An 18420-nucleotide genomic window follows, 5' to 3' on the forward strand; every position below is an offset into this window, starting at 1 on the left:
AAGCCAATCGATCAATAGGACAGATATCATTCCCGTTCAAATGTCGGCCTTAGCTTTCTTGAATGAGTACTGTACCATCGTTTCTATATGCTGCCATAACTGAAAGAAGCGCGGTTAACTAACAGGGGTCGCCAGACAATCCGGGAGGGTGGTGTAAGTGCACCGTCGGCACTCTGCGATATACGACCTTTGCACAGACCGATGAAAGACTAAGGGCATTGGAGACCAGTGTAGAGGAACAGCAGCGGTGGAATGAGGGTATCGAAAGGACCATGGAGCAGCTCCGCCAGTCAATAGTAGCTCGTGGCGAGTAGAGGAGCACAACACCTACCGAATCCAGTGGGATCCAGTGGGACTGCGAGCCATTCCTGAGATACAGAGACAAACCCTACTTATCAGTGCTGCAAATGCTCATATACAGAAGAAGTTCACCAGACATAATCCTATTTCGCCCTATTGCTCAACTACGCCATGAATCTAGTAAGTGGGCCCCGCCATCGACGGGTGAAACCAAGCATTTCCGGGAAGTCTTTCCTTTCGGCGTCTCGCTATTGATGGTGTATTGTTAATTGGACGCCGAGGGGGAATTCAATCGCCGGACTTCCACCTATTGGACATTATTTGCTCTTCCGGTCGAGCAAATGACACGTACCATGGAAGCGAAGACATGTCCCGAGGTCACCCAAGGTACACATGGTCCGCAGCCGCAGCCGCAGCCAGGCATTACCCAATACTATGTTTCCTTTGTATGCAAATCTCGTGAAAAATGTGTCGATCTACTTATAAATTAGTGCCCTTTGTATTTGCCCTTTTCACAATTTTAGTGTTATACCAGGGGCTATCTCGAGGTTACTTTATATTCCTAATCATTGCGCTGCTGGATCGTTGAATATCTCCAGTTCCACCATATCCGCATCCGCACCCGCACCTGCATCAGCTCTGCTTTTTGGCGAACCTTTTGTGATTGGATCAAAGGCTCTCGCTTAGGCGACCAAAAGTGCGGGTGCGACCGCAAACGCGGCTGCAAGTGCGGCTTTGGATCCACTGGAACCAAACAGCTCTCGACCTTCCGAGCACATCTTGTGTGACCGAGATCTTAACATCAAATTATGGGTTGGACAAATTCTTCCAATCGGACGTTCATAATCTTTATTCACATTTACTTGTCTGATACGGTCTGATTTGAAATTCTCTAGAGGTCCTAGTGCTTAGGATTAATAATTATCACACTCATTTTCGTTCCTAGACGTCCAAGAGAAATTGATTGGTAACTCATATTTATCCTTTTATGGAGACGATAAGCCTTCTACTCAGGGGAGAGGAATTATGAGGTGTTCTACTTACAACGCGATCACCTCGTGAGAAGTAAGAACCACACACTTTTCAGAAACGCCTGATTCAAAAGTCCTTCACCAGCTCAAGGTATTCAAACCTTTGATTCAGAATCATGGCTACGTTGATATTCCCGGAATTCAGGGACTCGACCATGGATGTGTCGATAATTCATGCTGGATGAACGACTGTGCCCACAGCCTACGTTGTTGAAAGTCCAATCGCAGGGCATGACTTGCTTGACATTCCTTGCTATAGCTTCCTGATCGAGAACAAGAAGAACCAAAAGATTCTTTTTGACCTTGGACTGAGGAAAGATTGGAAGGAGAAGCTACCACCCACTAGTAAGCATGATCAACATCCGTGGCTTGGATCGGGCTATTCAGCCGTGCCGCACATGAGAAGGTACTATGCATACTGACCGTGACCAACCTGAAAGTCCTCAGACAAATCGAATTTGCCCAGGCAGTTGTGGAAATTGAGCAAGATGTTGCTGACCAACTTCGCAAGGCCAATATCTCCCTTGAATCGATCAACGCAATTATCTGATCCCACCACCATATGAACCATACTGGCAATCCCTCTCTCTTCCCTCCCTCCACGGAGTTGGTCGTTGGTCCTAGCTTTAAACTGGAGAAAACGACAACTCCCGGTTATCCTACAAGTGCAGACGGTCTAGTGACCGACGATGCCTTCCTTGGGCGTAAGTTGGTTGAGCTGGATTTCAGCGGTGCCATGACCATTGGAGGCTTTTTCGCTATCGACTTTTTTCAAGATGGCAGCCTGTACCTGCTGAGATCGAATGGACATCCTCAGGCTCTAGCCACTTCGGACTCCGGGCCAAGACGGCGGGGATGAGGATCCAAGAGGATTCTGAGAACTGGGGAATTCTCTCTTCCTTCACAATTTAACCCACACCACTGACAGGTAGATGATGTATTCAAGGTTGAACAACCCAAGATCTGCGTCTGCCCCGATCTGGTAGAAACTCAGTCGAATCCAGCATTTACCATGAGGCAACCTATCGTTATAGCAATATCGTTTGTGATAGCGGCGAGGGTCCGGAAAATATGGTATTGTTTGTAAGGGGCCGGTAACAAACTGTTTCTACGGTAATAAAAGTGGAGTAGTTCAGGTAGCTTATGATTAATTTTAGCTTTTTCGTCGGTTTCAATTTAGATCATCAATAGATGTAGTACTACATAGTACATATACTATGAGTTCAGTCGGGCGGTTCGGGGGCAGGGGGGGTGGAAGCCTGTAGGCTGGAGCGGCCCCAGGGGCCAGTTTGCTAATCTATTAATCAGATTCACCAGCTTGCCAACACTATTGAGTAATTTGCAAGTTATCCCGACTCCTTCGTCCCTCTATCTGGTAGACCAGGTATGACGTCATCGTATCTTCGCCGTTTGGAATCTATAGAAAGACTCTGTAAAGTCTCGTCCTGTTGGAAAGTAAGCCGTCATATGCCCTTGAGCATCATTTCGTCGCTAGCATAAAGACCCTACGATGACACGCGCCTTGTTCTTCTGTATTGCTGAAGACGCTAAGCCTGTAAGTCTAGCGTGTTATGGATTATAGGTGCCACGATGATAGCCGGTTAGAGGTGGGACCGAAGAAATTGAGGCTGACCGCGAAATCACTAGTTTGTACCTAAGGCCTTACGTGAATTCAGTACAGAGCCACGAGACTTTCCTTACTGGTACTATCTTGTTGAATCGAGAGTTTGCCCAGATTCACAGGAGCATTTTAGATCGGGTTTACAAGATGGGGAATTTTTTGAGTCAGACTTCATCAACGCCTCTAAAGAGGAATGCCAGAACTGGGCCATAGACAAGTGGCGCCAACCCGCCAGATATAATTTCATCGAACAGGAAATTATCACCATCGCAGATGCAAGAAGTGCTAAGGACGGGACTCTTCTCATGAGCTATTATTATGAATGTCCACCGGGCGTGTTTCCTGTCGAATTTGACGAACATGGGCCCCTCCCGCCAAAGAACAAGACCTGGTACGATTTCAGAGTCCATCATACCGATTCGGAACAATTCCAAGTTACTCTCTTAAATGCCGAACCAGACGTTTCCTATCCATTGTTCTTCGGCTACCCAGAGAAATTCACGAATGAGGCTGGCGTCTTCGAAATGAGGAAAGTGGAGAAATTTTTGTCGGATGAGGAGATCTAACACTCTTCGAGCCTCTAATTTGATTTATCCATCGCCAGAGAGGAGAATCATCTGTATCTTTCTGTGTATATCCTCTAAGAAGCTCAATATAACTCGGCTCCTAAATCACTTCTATCCTACTCCCTTACCCTCTCCCATTCGTTATCCTCTCTTGAGATCATGCAAGTAAAGTAACCGTAAATTGCACTTATCATTTTTTGGCTCTTCAAATATCCACTTATTCTCTGGTTTGCTCCCTTGCCATAATTTGCATAGCATATAACATGACACGTTGCCCAAGTTCAACGTGATGATGCTCTCCCCGGTGGCAACGCTCACAGGCCTAACCGCTCTTCTTGCCTTGAGCAATAGTGCTCTGGGAAGATATATCAGCTGCAGTTCCCAGTCAATCTCTGTCGGTGGTGCATGGAACACGAACTGGAATATTCCGGCGCATAAAGCGCAATTCGATGTCGGCGATGGCCGGGGCCGTTGCATCATGCGGGACGCAGTTATAGGCGACTGTGTTGAAACAATTGGCAAGAGCGACGGGTTGCGATTTTTCGACTGCGACAACGGCAGTGTTTATGCGACCTTTTGGATCACAAACGACCAGTGTTTGAATGTTGAAGTCGATGGTCACCACCACTACTGCTGCGGTGAAACGCTTACCACCGACGGCGCCGCTGGTTGTTCCCTGTAACTGACGGCTTATCCTGCCCTCTTCACCAGCCCAGTGGTCTTTTACTACATCAGCTTACAATACTTGACAAAACTGATTCTAATCTTGTGCTCTGTATATGATCTCTTGACCGGTGCATGCCTTGTGCGAGGAGATGGCATTGGAGTAAATAAGGGTTGAGCTTGGGTTGGGTTCGGGCAATATCATTTATATAGAACACGACGATTCTGTCTGCAGTAAATAGGCAGATGCCTTCCTTGTGACAATCGAGGACGTACTGGAGTGGAAGGCTCGAGTAGCGAACTGGTCAACTGGTGTTTGATGTAAGGTTCCTTTAGCCCACAACAAAGGCTTCCACGCGGTAGATAGAGCTTCTTCTTCTTCTTTTCTCCTCTAGATTTAGTTGCTTCGTTGAATGGCACCGAATTGAACCTCTCTTTTTGCCTGGCCTGTAACATTCCTGTACAACCCGTAGGCCCAGAGGGGGAGCTAGCCAGGGGAGAAGACAAAGAAGTAGCCTGTAACGGAGAGGACAGGAGGTGACTGGAAGGGACAGACCGGCCAGAATTTCGGAGTCTGCGAAGCTCATTGTTCCGCCGACAGCTGTCGCACGTCTTATACTGGGTGCACGGCCGGGGTCGCGCACACGATGAGCAGAGCAGGCGCTGCGGGGCAGGAAGCGAAGACGCCATGTACAGCGGTGAACTTGCGAGGCCTAAAGGCATGGTATTTAGATGTTTTATGGTAGCGGACACACGCCGACATGCTCTCACAGGAAAGGTGTGAGCGTGAACAGTATGCGGAAACCCCACTCCCCACCCCCTTCCCCGTCCTCCCAGAGCGTTTCCAGGTGCACATATGAGCGCGATAACGGTCCTATACCCAGCATGGACAGGACATACCTAGCGATTAACACGGGCACAGTAGAGTGCAGCCAGTGGAAGGAGGCCTAAGAACTCATTGGTCTACTTTGAGTGTTAGCAAGAGGTACAAGCCTAACACGACTCGTGTCTTGCCACCTTGAGCCACCTTCAGCCATCTATGTAGGAAGTTCAAGCCTTCTTGCTGCATATTCACTCATAATATTATGAATGAAACCTAGGCGGACGGATTAACGCAGAAGGGGGGAAATCAGAATTGGTATGGGTATTTCATTCACGAGAATCTGATGGCTTTGCATGTATATATGTCTGGACCAGAAGTTGGATGCCCGTAAGCCAATCATATAGTAGCTGCCTTAATAGCCTCCCAGACAGCGATAAGCTTTCTAGAGTCTACATCAACCGTGTTGATTTGACCATCTGATTCCAATACTCTTTTTTTTTCTAACCCAGGCAGCCGCCAACCACTCCTCGCCACATTCTCTCGCCCCTCCACCCAAGCTACCCAGGGTAACACCCATCGTTGAACCACTGACTTTTCATCGTGTTTTAAGAGTTTATCTGTTGCAAACCAGACGAGTTGTGCGTCCGACCCATGTGTCGCTCCCATTTCTGGTGGAAGAAATGCGTCAATTGCCTGAGCCCTCCATTGAACCTCGTAACGATAAAGTAGTGAGGTTGGAACTCCACCGGAAACTAGTTCTTTCGCAAGTCCAATCCCTCCAACTCTGACTTGCAGGTCAGCGAACATGTCGCCGAAAACCATTGGCCAATCAACTGCGGGGCTACCAACACCGCGCACATACAATGGCCAAGCAGCACTGATCACACGTTCAGGGAAGTACTGTCTCAAGGTGTTTTTTACCTGAACCTCCGTGTTTGGTGCAATAGCACCATAGACAGCTTCTTCTCGCTGCGTGTAGCCGAACAGGATCGAAATATGCCTCTTAGCGATGGCCCTCGCCATTGTACCGTTATAGATATCAAGCATCATGCTGGAAGATATGAAACTTTCATCAAGCACAGGTCTGAAAACAGGATCCGTTAGGGTGGCAAGGGCGGAAAGGAGTTGTTTCATATTTAACCCCCGAAGATGCCGCAGCCTTTTTTCAGGTCTCTCTGAAGCAGGAATTCCGCAGGACTGGAGTAATTGTTCATATTTCTTGTGTACTTGGTTCGATCCCCACGAAATTGGCGCGGTAATTGGGCAATTAGACTGCAACGCCACTCGTCGTATTATTTGTTGGTCCGCAGGTTGTTGTATGTCAAACTGAAGCTGCAGGAAAGCAGAATATGACCCAGCCGAGTATCCCCCAATGCCAATAGATTCCGAGTTGCCTCCAAAAGCGGAAATATTCTTATAGGTCCATTCCAGCGCCATCCTCTGGTCCCAAAGACCAAAATTAGCATGATTTAGGTCGGCTGATGCAAGAAATCCAAGAACAGAGAGGCGGTACATAGGTGCGACGAAAATGCACTTTGCGCCGTGGGAATATATGAGTTCCGTAAAGTCCAGATCATTTTCGTAGTTGGCGTCTCCAAATTGTAAGAATCCCCCATCTACAAGAAAGAATGTCAGAAAATTTTTGTGCCATACGACAAGGCTTCGACTTACGGTAATAGACGAAAACTGGCCATCCACCCATCGGCGGCTCACCAACAGGCCGCCAGATGTTGAGACGAAGGCAGTCCTCATCAAACTCTCTGTTGGCAGATACGGAATACTTTATGAAAGAGGGTACCGGAGGCTGAGGACAGACTCTAGGCATCTATGTCGCTCTAAAAGGCTCCTCAGACAGCGTGTTCGGAGCCTCCAACGGGACCGGTTTTTCCCACCGTAAATCTCCAATCGGGGGCTGAGCGAACGGAATGCCCGTGAATCTTTGACATTGTTTCTCCCCGGTAACCGGATGAGCAAGGACAACACCGACAATGGACTTGTTAAAAATCCCGTCAGGCTTACCACTCAGGTCGAGCACGAGAATCTCCTCAGTCACATTGTCCGAGTCCTTGGGTGTCATATATTCTCCAAATCGATCGGCCTAGAGAAGGCAGATCAAGCCAACAGATCTTAGGTCTCAGCCAAAATTTGTTGAAAGAAGTACACAAGATGGCGATGGGATATGATCTGATTTTGAACAACATCCATCACGAAAGTGTCTGCCTGGGGTCTTCCACTGTATATCCGCACCATCGACGTGTATTGTATATCCGCACAATCACCGTGTATTGTATATCCACACCATCCGCACGTGTGCATCGAGTATCCTTTGTGCATGATCCCTGATACAGTGACTACGCAAAAGTATTTGGACACCCCGGCTCTACTTTGCTCACCGCTCATACTAATAATTCCTACCGCCTACTAGATACGCGCAGTTTGAGAACACGCTAAAATGCGTGTAACGCGATAGGCACAAGGTTCTGTGAAAGCCCTCTATCCTACACACTCTCTTATATCTTCCTAGCCAATTCTATAGGATAATTAGATATCCCTTTTGATTTCTAGCCTAATGGCTCAGTCAGAAAGTAGGAGGAAGTATATACGCTAGGTCGGCCTAATTATAAAGGAAGAAAACTTGCAGATAATCGCGCCGAGGGGGTTTCGAACCCACGCACGCGGGCTGGCCGTGATAGCCGGAGGCCTACCCGAAAAGGGTAAGTTCCGAATAGCCTTAGAAACCGCCCGAAGTAGTAACTTCTGTGAAGGGTTCAGAGCGAACTTGATTCAATTGGGTGTGGCTGACAATCCGTCTATCGAATCGAAAGCTTGAAGAAAAGTAAACACAGGGCCTCCTGAGGGGCTAAGTATAGAAGCTTCACGTGACACACGTGATCAACATCCAGCTCTGGCCCATTACAGTACCCCCTCCCCCCCGTTCGAGAAGAATCCGTCCAATACGTGGATTTGACGGGTCCTAGGCACGCGTAGGTGCGTCTGGAAGGGGCCGGTTCGTCGCCGAAACTGGACCGTTTCGCTCCTTAATACGATACCGTCTAACGCACTAAAACCTCTCTTCTTATTAGTTAAGGTTTTGTGAGGTTTTATCCATTCAGGTTACCCAACCCACACCGTTTTGCTTAGTAATCACTAATTTCTAGGATTTCTCTAGAAATATCGATATCACTAGATAGCCTAGTCTCTAGTCTATCTATACATGAAATATCAATTCAAAATGTCTAGTGGTTGATGAGATATAAGGGGATAATGATTTCTGTCATAGGTTGGTCTAAATGTAGTGGAGGTTTATATATATATATATTAGCCTTTGACAATCATATAGTTAAAGAATAATTTTTAACTACCACCCATTCAACCCTATAGATATTGAATTAATATTTTAGACATAGATTAAAATGACTATGATTACCATATATTTTATATAAAAATAATAATTTTATATAAGCATGTTTGATAGGCCCCTAGGGTAGGAGAAATTAAATTCTAAATGGGTACCATCAAAATTTAGACCTACAAACCAACAGAAATTAAAACTGACTCAAACCAGAATCTAGCCATGATTAGTTAGTAGGGGTCTACCTAGGCCTATCTAGGACTAGGGACCGATTTTGCAGTGAAACTTACACCAAACTAGAATGGATCAGGTTTGGTTCCAACTGGGGTTGGACTCGCCTGGACTTGGACCAAATGCAACTCTACCACAGGGACACCGGCATCATATACGGCATCCCATTAAGAGTCTTATTATATAATACATCTATGTAGGTATCCATATTCATATTCCTATTCCCCCATAGCCAGGCCGCCCAGCTAAAGAGACCATCTGCTGTTCTAAGCTTAAGAGCAGGGCCGGCCCTAAGAGAGGACCAGTCTGGAATGAAGAAACAGCCAGTAAGTGATCTGATAGTCGGTTAGGGGTTAGATGAGATGGTACAGAGAGTGTGTAACCGAGGCTTACCTGTTGCCATCTATCGCCCAGGCTTCGTTCTAGGAGACAGCATGACGGGCGTCGGAAACTCGGATGACTTCATTGGCCATTGGCCGCATGGTGATGGGCTGTATCCAGCTGGGATATTGGCCCGATCTTCCGCAACTGAACATGGAATTCGTCACAGCCGATTACGTTTACTATTGTATCCTGCATATTGCAGAGAAAATAGCAACCTCGGAAGAGCATACAACTGGCTCCGCTGTCCATCAGATCCCATATGGAGAATAGGTGGATCGGCTTCGAGAATAGTTCGGAATTTGGCAGAGCCCCTTGCTATCGTTGATACCTGTGATCACGAAGCCTATCTTGTGTGGTGCGACCTGTCTCCAGACAGGTTACTTCTCGCCTGTACGTGAAGAAACACACAGCTAGCCGTGGCTGACCATCCGGATATTCAGTATGTACGGGTTACTCCCAACTTAATAAAGCGGCATGTAGCTTTCTTGTCAATACAAGGGATGCGGCAAATATAGGCAGACCAGGAATCCGGCAGAATCAGCATTCTACAAGGAATGCGCCAACATAAGGGTCAAGAAAGTACAGCGAATTCTGGTTTGGTCCACGTGGCTACTGCGCTTGGCTTTTCCTCCACCAGACAAGAGTAAATCGTTTGTTTGGCTTGTATGGAATATCAATCAATAAATCAAGATTCTGTTGTCCTGTTGTAGCCTATCTATTGAAGCGATTGGCTATGCAGGCGCTTCATCAAATGAAGCAGGAGTTCAGTATTCAAATGCCTAGCCCGTAACCCAAGATACAGAAAAGCCAAAGTATTGAATACTAGTGTCACGACGGGACAATATGGATCTATGTCTCCTTATCGCAGGTATTTGACAGTAAAGCCTGGCTCTAGCCATCACTATAGTTCGGCTACTTCAGAGGAGCTGGACCATAAAAGAAAAATGTAATTTCGAAGCCGGTGAAGGTCAAGCATAATAAATCAAAGGAGATATTATTTCTATTCCTGACTCTATAGAAGCTGCTATTTCAACATTGTTTTCACTGCATATCAGACTCTTGCTCTCTTGCAGTGGATACTTAGCACATACGACCATAGGCCGTGGAAACAGTGCTTACCGTCCGCTCGGCTGTACTTAAGCTGGCATTATAAACACGGTGAAGCCATATCTAAGCCATTGAGTGGTTGACGCTCTATGTGCAACGGCCACTAAGTTACAGGGTGAGTGTAGACGAGCTGGGTGATGTGTCTCATAACTAGGGGCAGCGGGGTCTTTGCGAGTGCTGCTAACCCACCTCGCTAGCATGCAGCATAGCGTTCCTCCCATCTTCACACTCATGTTACCGAAGCCTTTGCCGCCCATCGGTGTTTGCGTTCTCCGAAATGACTCGTGACACTGGCGTCATCGACTCCGAAGGTAACCGAGGAGTCATCCACACCGAAATCGGTCGCCCCATGTTGACGAGCCATCCAGCCGGGCCTTGAACTGTGGGCCGGCAAACTTTACACCGGCCCTTGCGTGGGATGGGTTTGCCGTGAGCGTGGTTGCAAAATCGCTGTCACCTTTGGACAGAGTATCCCGAAGTATTCCCGGTGAGGATATTTAGACGAGAAGGTATATATGGCTGGCTACTATTAAGGTTGAGGAGGGCTTGCACCAGCCCGGTAGAGGAAACGCCAAGCGTGATCCATCCCGCTTGGTATATTCCGAGGGGAGTTCAGATATGGGGAAATTTACTTGATACTATTGCGGTTGCTTAGCTCCGGAAGGGTGGAAGAGGTCTCGTGAGGATAAGGAAGAACAGAGGACAGATCCAAGGTACCCTAATTCCCCAATCGAGTCTGCTCTGCTTCTCTGTAGTTCAAGCAGTTGAAGCCGCGGGCCGTCTCTTGAGGGAATTTGGTTGACTTTCTGTCCGTCATGACTCGTTTCCTTGCAGCTTGCTTCTCCGGAGTATCTTCGGGTCATTTTTACCGAAAGACCCCCACGGGCAAAGCCGAAGGCGGCCGGCTGGCGCTTTACCTACCAGGTTCGTCCATCATGCCGGAGTTTAGCCGGCAGCCAAGAAAATGCGGGGACTGGAGATGCGGAGAAGGTCTGTGGGGTGCATAAAAGCCTACTTTATAGTATCAGAAGGAAAGCACTCGAGCGCGATAGTAAGAATACCCGTATTTTCGCTCGATTATAAAGAGGATGGCTGGACTCCGACTCTCGGCACAACTCCTGCAGACCACTTCTTCAGGCTCAAGCGAAATATAGCTGCAGAGATGGCAAGCGTTGCCCATCTGATCTTCTCGGGCCTGCTGGCGGCTACTGTTGCCAACAGCCAGCAGTACGAGGGATCTTCTAGAAACGAAGATGCTTTCAATTATGTTCAGCCTCGCAATACAACGATTCTCGGACAGTATGGGCATTCACCCGCAGTCCTTCCCTCACGTACGTTCCTGATCCGCCTGAAATATTGTGTGAGAGTTACTGACCCCTAGAACAGCCAATTCCACCGGGCTAGGGGGATGGCAAGCAGCTCACACCAAGGCCCGGGAGTTCGTTTCTCTATTGACGCTGGAAGAGAAGGCCGACATGGTGACCGGACAACCTGGGCCCTGTGTGGGCAATATAGTGGCAATTCCACGCCTTGGGTTCAACGGCCTTTGTTTGCAAGACGGTCCTATGGCAATTCGTGTCGCGGATTATGCCAGTGTATTCTCTGCGGGTGTGACAGCGGCGTCGACATGGGACAGAGACATACTGTATGAACGAGCCTTTGCTATGGGCCAGGAATTCCGGGCCAAAGGCGCGCATATCGCCCTATCGCCCGTCGCCGGCCCTCTCGGACGGTCCGCATACGGAGGAAGAAACTGGGAAGGCTTTGCGGCCGATCCGTACCTGACCGGTATTGCCATGGAACTGTCTGTTCAGGGCTACCACGATGCAGGTGTCCAGGCCACCCCAAAACATTTCATCGGCAACGAACAAGAGACACAGCGGAATCCAAGGTTCGATCCCAATGGGACCGTCACGGATGTCTTACAGGAAGCCCTTTCCTCCAATATCGATGATCGCACCATGCATGAACTATACCTCTGGCCGTTTGCCAATGCTGCCCACGCCAACGCAGCATCCTTTATGTGCTCCTACCAGCGTCTCAATGGTTCTTATGCCTGTCAAAACTCCAAGGTTCTCAACGGCCTGCTAAAAGAGGAGCTTGGATTCCAGGGCTACGTCATGTCCGACTGGGGAGGAACGCATTCAGGCGTGGCCTCTATCGAGGCAGGTCTCGATATGAACATGCCAGGGGGTCTTGGTCCATACGGAACAATCCCTGAGGCAGGCTCTTTCTTTGGGGGCAACGTCACCCAAGCTGTCAGAAATGGAACCGTTGATGAGGCTCGTGTGGATGATATGATCGTCCGCATAATGACACCGTACTACTGGCTTGGTCAGGACAAGGACTTCCCTTCTGTTGACCCGTCTTCCGCCGACCTCAACACCTTCTCTCCCAGGTCTACATGGCTTCGCGAGTTTAACCTGACAGGAGAGCGTAGCCGTGATGTCCGTGGCGACCATGCCAAGCTCATCCGTCGGCACGGAGCCGAGGCCACTGTCTTACTGAAGAATGAAAACAACGCCCTCCCGTTGAAGTCTCCCAAGTCACTTGCTATCTTCGGCAATGATGCTGGTGAACCCACCATGGGCGCAGTCAATAGAGCGAGTTTTGAATTCGGCACCCTTGCTGCTGGTGGTGGGTCAGGAACTGGTCGCTTTACATATGTGGTCTCCCCACTGGAGGCCATCAAATCCCGCGCCAAACGGGCCAACACCTTGGTCCAGTTCTGGTTGAACAATACGGATGTTGCAACCACCGACGTGACCACCCTCTGGGTGCCTACACCGCCAGACGCCTGTCTTGTCTTCTTGAAGACTTGGGCCGAAGAGGGCGAGGATCGTGAGCATCTCAGCGTGGACTACGATGGAAACAACGTTGTCTTTTCCGTCGCCCGGAAGTGTAACAACACGATTGTGGTTACTCACTCCTCCGGCATCAACGAACTCCCCTTTGCCGATCACCCTAACGTCACTGCTATCCTTGCGGCTCATTACCCAGGGCAGGAATCGGGCAACTCCATCGTCGATGTACTTTACGGCGACGTTAACCCCTCCGGACGATTGCCGTACACGATTGCTAGAAACGGAAGCGACTACAATGCACCTCCAACAACGGAGATCGCGACAACCGGGAAAGAAGATTGGCAAGCGTGGTTCGACGAAAAGCTCGAGATCGACTACCGGTACTTCGATGCCCACAACATCTCCGTCCTCTACGAATTCGGGTTCGGCCTGTCGTACACGACCTTCAACCTTTCTGACATCAACGCGGAACCTCTGGTCAAGTCCATCTCTTCTGTCCCCGAGCAGCTACCCATCCAGCCCGGAGGCAATCCGGCCCTGTGGAAGAACGTCTACAACGTGTCCGTTGTAGTAACGAATTCTGGAGACGTGAAGGGGAAAGCTGTTCCTCAGCTCTATGTTACTTTCCCAAATAATACCCCAGCAGGAACCCCGCCTAAGCAGCTCCGAGGGTTTGACAAGGTGCCACTGAAGCCCGGCGAGTCTCGGGCTGTGAGCTTCCCGCTAATGCGGAGAGATCTGAGTTACTGGGATGTCGTGTCGCAACAGTGGCTGATACCCGAGGGCGAGTTTGTTATCAGGGTGGGTTTCAGCAGTAGGGATTTGAGGGAAATGATCAGGATTGCCCCTGTCACTGATTCCACATGAGGGATATGGAAAAAATATCACCAGGCAAATGGACAATTGTAGTAGCGTTATATCACTGCAATCCATGCCTTGCAATATGGATCCTGTTCCATGCCTCGGAGTCTGGGAATGTTGTAGTGTCCCAATGCTAAAGGATAATTTATTCTGAATTGCAAGCATCGAGCGCTTTTTCCTGCCAATTCGACCTACGTTATTCTTCTGCCTTGATCAACCGAGTCCCCTACTATTGCAGTGTTTCTGTGATGGCTACTCTGACGCCTCCTATGCCTCACGCAAAAACAGGGTCTCATTGCAGCCCTAAACTTGGGTATGTTGAAATAGGTTTCTTTGGTTTAGAGCTATATTCGTTATATGGTTTGCAGGAATCTTCTAAGATTTCAAGCTATCTCCAAATCGGTGAAATAGCGTATATGTAGCTTTATATCTAGGATTACGAATCCTGCCTCCCGTAGCTGCCACTATCATGTATTGCTCCGGTTGACAAAGGAACTAGCTAGCCTAGAACGGCAGAATAGAATCAATAATAAAAAGAAAAACATACAACAGCGGCGATTCGGTGGTGGTCCACCACCCAACTACTAACTGGCCGGCGTGTGGCTTGAACGCAGTCAAAAGGTGGGTGGGTGCTTACTTAAAATCCTCGCCGCCAGGGCACTACAGGAGCTTGTGGTTAACTTCGATTCCTGCTATCTCGGTTCACGGAAGCCCTGCGATATTTTGTTGAATCTTTTACATTTGCCGCAACACAGTACACTTCGCATCTATCACCTGGCAGATGGACTGACGCTCACCGGATACTAAACAATTAACGAGGATGAGGTCTTCCGCAGACAAAGTTCAAGTCTAGAGAGTGTCCACACAGTGCGAGCCTCGTTGGATGTGTCCTAGGACAGGAAATATGGTTCACTTGTCTCCGATACGTGGAGGGGGAGGAAATCTGAGCTTCCTGCTGTTAATCCTGTTCAGTTCTACGGGTTCTCTGGAATCAGTTACTGACGGGTGTGACCATGACTGGGCTTGGGATGGCCTAGAGAAGGTTTTAAATGAGTTTCAGCCTGGGGGGAAGCCGTGTTGGAATATTTCCGCTAATACTTCATGAATAGTTATACTATCAGACCATGACGGCTCCTTTGCTCTGTTTGTGAAGTCAAGTCGTAACATGTATGCACGATATGTGACTCAATACCATTCTGCATGGTGGGACTCGCTCAGCGACATGCTTCTAGATTAACATTTAAAATAAGTTTGATTGTTGTCGCGTTGCTGAGCAATCAGACCCGTTAACCACACACAGAATATATGCAACATCTGTATTGAGAGGAGAAAAAGTGCGTTTAAGGAATGTGAAGCTTTCGTATTTGCTAGTCAGCTTCCTTGTCTCCATGGATACGGTATCGCCTAACAAGTTGGAAAGCACATCTGCTCGCGGAAGGCCTCCAATGCCTTCTCCTCTAATTCGATGTGAGCTGGACGGGATGATTGCATGTCGTCTGATGAGGTCCATCCTAGGAATCGTGATGACTTGGCTATTAATATCCATGATGACGAGCAATTAGGCCAGTCACGTAAAAGTCGGGCATAGCAATTTTCAATCGGTCGTCATAGCTGTGCAGTCGTGAGGGCAGCGCCCTGGATTAAGGGCCCTCCATATAATGAGGTAGGCTGAGCCTCATAGTCCTCAAATTTTGGAAAGCTGCACCATTCTGCAGAAGGAGCAAGAAGCATGAAAGCAAATATATCACGACTGTGATTAATAGTTGTTTCTGCGTTTAGTTTGTTGTGTCTTGCTACACAACTTACTCCGAGTACAAAGGATCACTATGTAATTTTGGAAAAAAAAAAAAAAAATCCGAGCGCTTATTAATGATTAGCCAATATTTATAAATGCCGACTAAGAGTATTTGACAGAGTTCAATGAAGTTAGTATATTCGCTTCGGCTTGTGGCTTGGATCGTCGGCCCAAAGCTTACCAAGACACTTGCATTCTTCATGGTTGAAACCAACCCGATGTAACGCTTTGTCAACCATAACACCATTTAGCTGAAAATGGCATCTAAAGAACCAATCCTAGTAGTAGCGTCCTAGCGTAATAACATGTTCAACACACTCCTAAGTTATTTTTCACAGTAGGCAAGGCGAATACGCCAAGAGTATGAACTTAACCGATTCGACCTCATCAGCATGATTACTGTTTTGGCTCGTATCAGTCAATAATTTGATATGGTGTCTAGTCTCAGCCACTGAGAAGTAAGATAGATAATGCTTCAAAGAGGCATACTGTATCATTTTCTTAAATGGGCAAGCGATACTGGGTACTGTGATATTAGGCCACTATCGAAGTTCATACTGGCACCTCAGCGGACGATGAAGACTACCTTGATTCGGTGTGAGCGACACTGTGCATACCGTGCGTGATTTCCAATGGAACCGTGGGATTAACTTAGGTCGCTGTAGCCTTGTTGGCATGTTCAACCCATTTCTCGGATCCGTTAGAAGTTCGCCAATAATCCTGGATTTATCAGACTTGTAAGTCTTTGTACCACCTGAGACATCAGCCCCGCCTGTCCACATCATAATTCATGCCAGGGAATATGCATACTCAACCTGCGTCGACCCCGAGGACTCCGACTTAAGACGTGCCACGAAGACTTCAACTACTCTACTTGCTCACAAATGACTTGTGACATGGTCGATTCTATCCTTGCTTGGAGAAGACTACTTCCTCGAATTGACAGGCTGAGAATTGAGTCATTCAGCGGATATATATATAGTGATGCTCATTTGCCTCTCATGCCCTAAGCTGGGAGGCTCACCGCATCACCTCAGCCAAGAGTGCAAAGACGGTCATAATCACCTCATGATCATGAGACAAATCTTGTGTGGATAGGATAACGGACGGTAATTTACGAGTCTAAAGACCGAACTCAGTCCATCGCCGTAGAACCTTCTCCTTGACTTCCTCTGGGTACCCATTCTCAAAATCACAAACCACCCACTTTTGCTCTTGGTTATACTCGTGAGGCAGTAGACAGTTAGCAACTACCTTTCCCCCTGTCAACTTGGTTCCCGGTCCATGCGACATGTACGGCACCAATGGATAGGCAGCGACGTCTTCGAAATGGTACTCATCCATTCCCGGCCGGCAGCGGCTAGCATATGACCAAATGACGTCTTTGAAGTTAAAGGGATCGATGTCATCTCCAACAATTAGGAGACGATGGATTTGCATGCCGCATTTACGCCGGAAGATGAGGTCTCCGATCTTGCGGCAGAAATCTGCTGCGTTCGTTCTCAGTGCCCATAGCTTCTTTCTATCTACCTGCACCGCAGCCCAGATGACCTGCGTTTCATAGGGAGTGAAAACATTAAGGACTGGAAGTCCATTCTCTTGGAGCAGCTGCCTGATCTCTGCAGCTGCCAGTGTGCCGATCAGTGTGTGAGTCTCGTCGGGGCCCGTGGCGCGTCCCGGGACAGAGATGGGGAGGATAGCCCCCCCACTGCGATAGGTGATAGCCGTAACGTTGTATATTGGCTGAATGGACTCTTCGTCCAAGAAGCTATAACCGTGCATCTCTCCAAATGGACCCTCTTTGGCCCGTTGAGAGATGGACACGGTACCTTCAATCACAATCTCACTCCGCGCCGGGACATAGAGATCATTTGTCTCGCATTTCACCAGTTCAAGTGGCTCGCCGCATAGAGCGCCGACATATTCAGATTCCGTGACTCCTTCTGGAAGAGGCATGCTGGATGCCATCACGGCAATTGGAGGAGCGCCAAGGGCAATTGCGTAAGGCATATCCTTGCCGGATTCCTTCCATTGTTCGTAGATGCGGGCGATGTGCTGTGGCTTCATGATCAGGCCAACCATGTGGGTTTTGTCAAGGACCATGGCACGCGCAATTGACCAGTTGACCCATGGCTTGGTCGGATGCTGCACGATATTAATGCCCATGGTTTGGATGTAATCGCCGCCGTCGGCTTTGTTGAGGAGTGGTGCGGGAAGCTTCATCAAGTCAATGTCGACCCCAAAGAGCTTGTGCTCCTTGCAGGGGCCAGTCTCGACATGAACCGGAGGGATAGGCTCTTTCCCCTTTGCGGAGAGCATCTTGTCGATGAAATCGCCTAAGCTGGATGTTGGGGGGAGACCGACATGTCTCGCAAGTCGACGATATGGGTATTGATGGTCGCTGGAAAGACCGCCTGAAGCACCAAAAATACGGAATAAGCCGTCATGGGCGCCCCTGACATTGTTGAATAGGGGGGCTTTGGATCGGAGCTCGTATGTACGTCTTGTTATGGCGGCTACTTCTAGGTGAGGGTCGACTTCGGCATTGATCTCAGCTAAGTCATTGTCGGACCGGAGAGCATCGACAAAAGCGCGGAGATCAAGGTACGGCTGGTATGTGCTGGAGTTCATTTTGGCTGAATTTGGACAAATTAATGAGAATGGAGGTCAGAGTACAATTCAAAATGTAAATAGCTGTGGGATATCGGCCCTTTGAAGAGTCCTATCTGTACGCTCGTACATTTATATCGCCAAATTGAAACAACAAGACAAATATGTACTCAGTCGCCTGTTAGCTTCGATGACATGGTATTAGCTTCGATGACATGAATGTTAGGTAATGAGTATCTGCTGAGTAACGATGTGCGAATTACGACCTGGTG

At 48.4% G+C, this 18420-nt stretch overlaps 4 protein-coding genes across 4 annotated transcripts; 1 reads left to right on the forward strand and 3 right to left on the reverse strand.

Annotated features, from left to right (window-relative positions):
• Positions 1 to 5400: 5400 nt before the first annotated feature.
• Aud_006792 (uncharacterized protein) lies at positions 5401 to 6441 on the reverse strand (the record flags this gene model as incomplete). Its single annotated transcript, XM_043291689.1, has 1 exon — positions 5401 to 6441. The coding sequence occupies one exon, from the start codon at positions 6439 to 6441 to the stop codon at positions 5401 to 5403; it is 1041 nt and encodes a 346-aa protein (XP_043147624.1).
• Positions 6442 to 6829: 388 nt separating this feature from the next.
• Aud_006793 (uncharacterized protein) lies at positions 6830 to 7254 on the reverse strand (the record flags this gene model as incomplete). Its single annotated transcript, XM_043291690.1, has 2 exons — positions 6830 to 7102; positions 7201 to 7254. The coding sequence occupies 2 exons, from the start codon at positions 7252 to 7254 to the stop codon at positions 6830 to 6832; spliced, it is 327 nt and encodes a 108-aa protein (XP_043147625.1).
• A 3986-nt stretch (positions 7255 to 11240) lies between these two features.
• Aud_006794 (beta-glucosidase) lies at positions 11241 to 13749 on the forward strand (the record flags this gene model as incomplete). The annotated part of the gene is made up of 2 exons (XM_043291691.1): positions 11241 to 11409; positions 11465 to 13749. 2 exons carry the CDS (start codon positions 11241 to 11243, stop codon positions 13747 to 13749), a joined length of 2454 nt encoding a protein of 817 aa, XP_043147626.1.
• A 2911-nt stretch (positions 13750 to 16660) lies between these two features.
• Aud_006795 (UbiD family decarboxylase) lies at positions 16661 to 18169 on the reverse strand (the record flags this gene model as incomplete). Its single annotated transcript, XM_043291692.1, has 1 exon — positions 16661 to 18169. The coding sequence occupies one exon, from the start codon at positions 18167 to 18169 to the stop codon at positions 16661 to 16663; it is 1509 nt and encodes a 502-aa protein (XP_043147627.1).
• Between the last annotated feature and the right edge of the window lie 251 nt (positions 18170 to 18420).

Source organism: Aspergillus udagawae, assembly GCF_001078395.1.
Source record: "Aspergillus udagawae IFM 46973 DNA, scaffold_4, whole genome shotgun sequence".
In the NCBI taxonomy this organism is placed as follows: Eukaryota; Fungi; Ascomycota; class Eurotiomycetes; order Eurotiales; family Aspergillaceae; genus Aspergillus; species Aspergillus udagawae.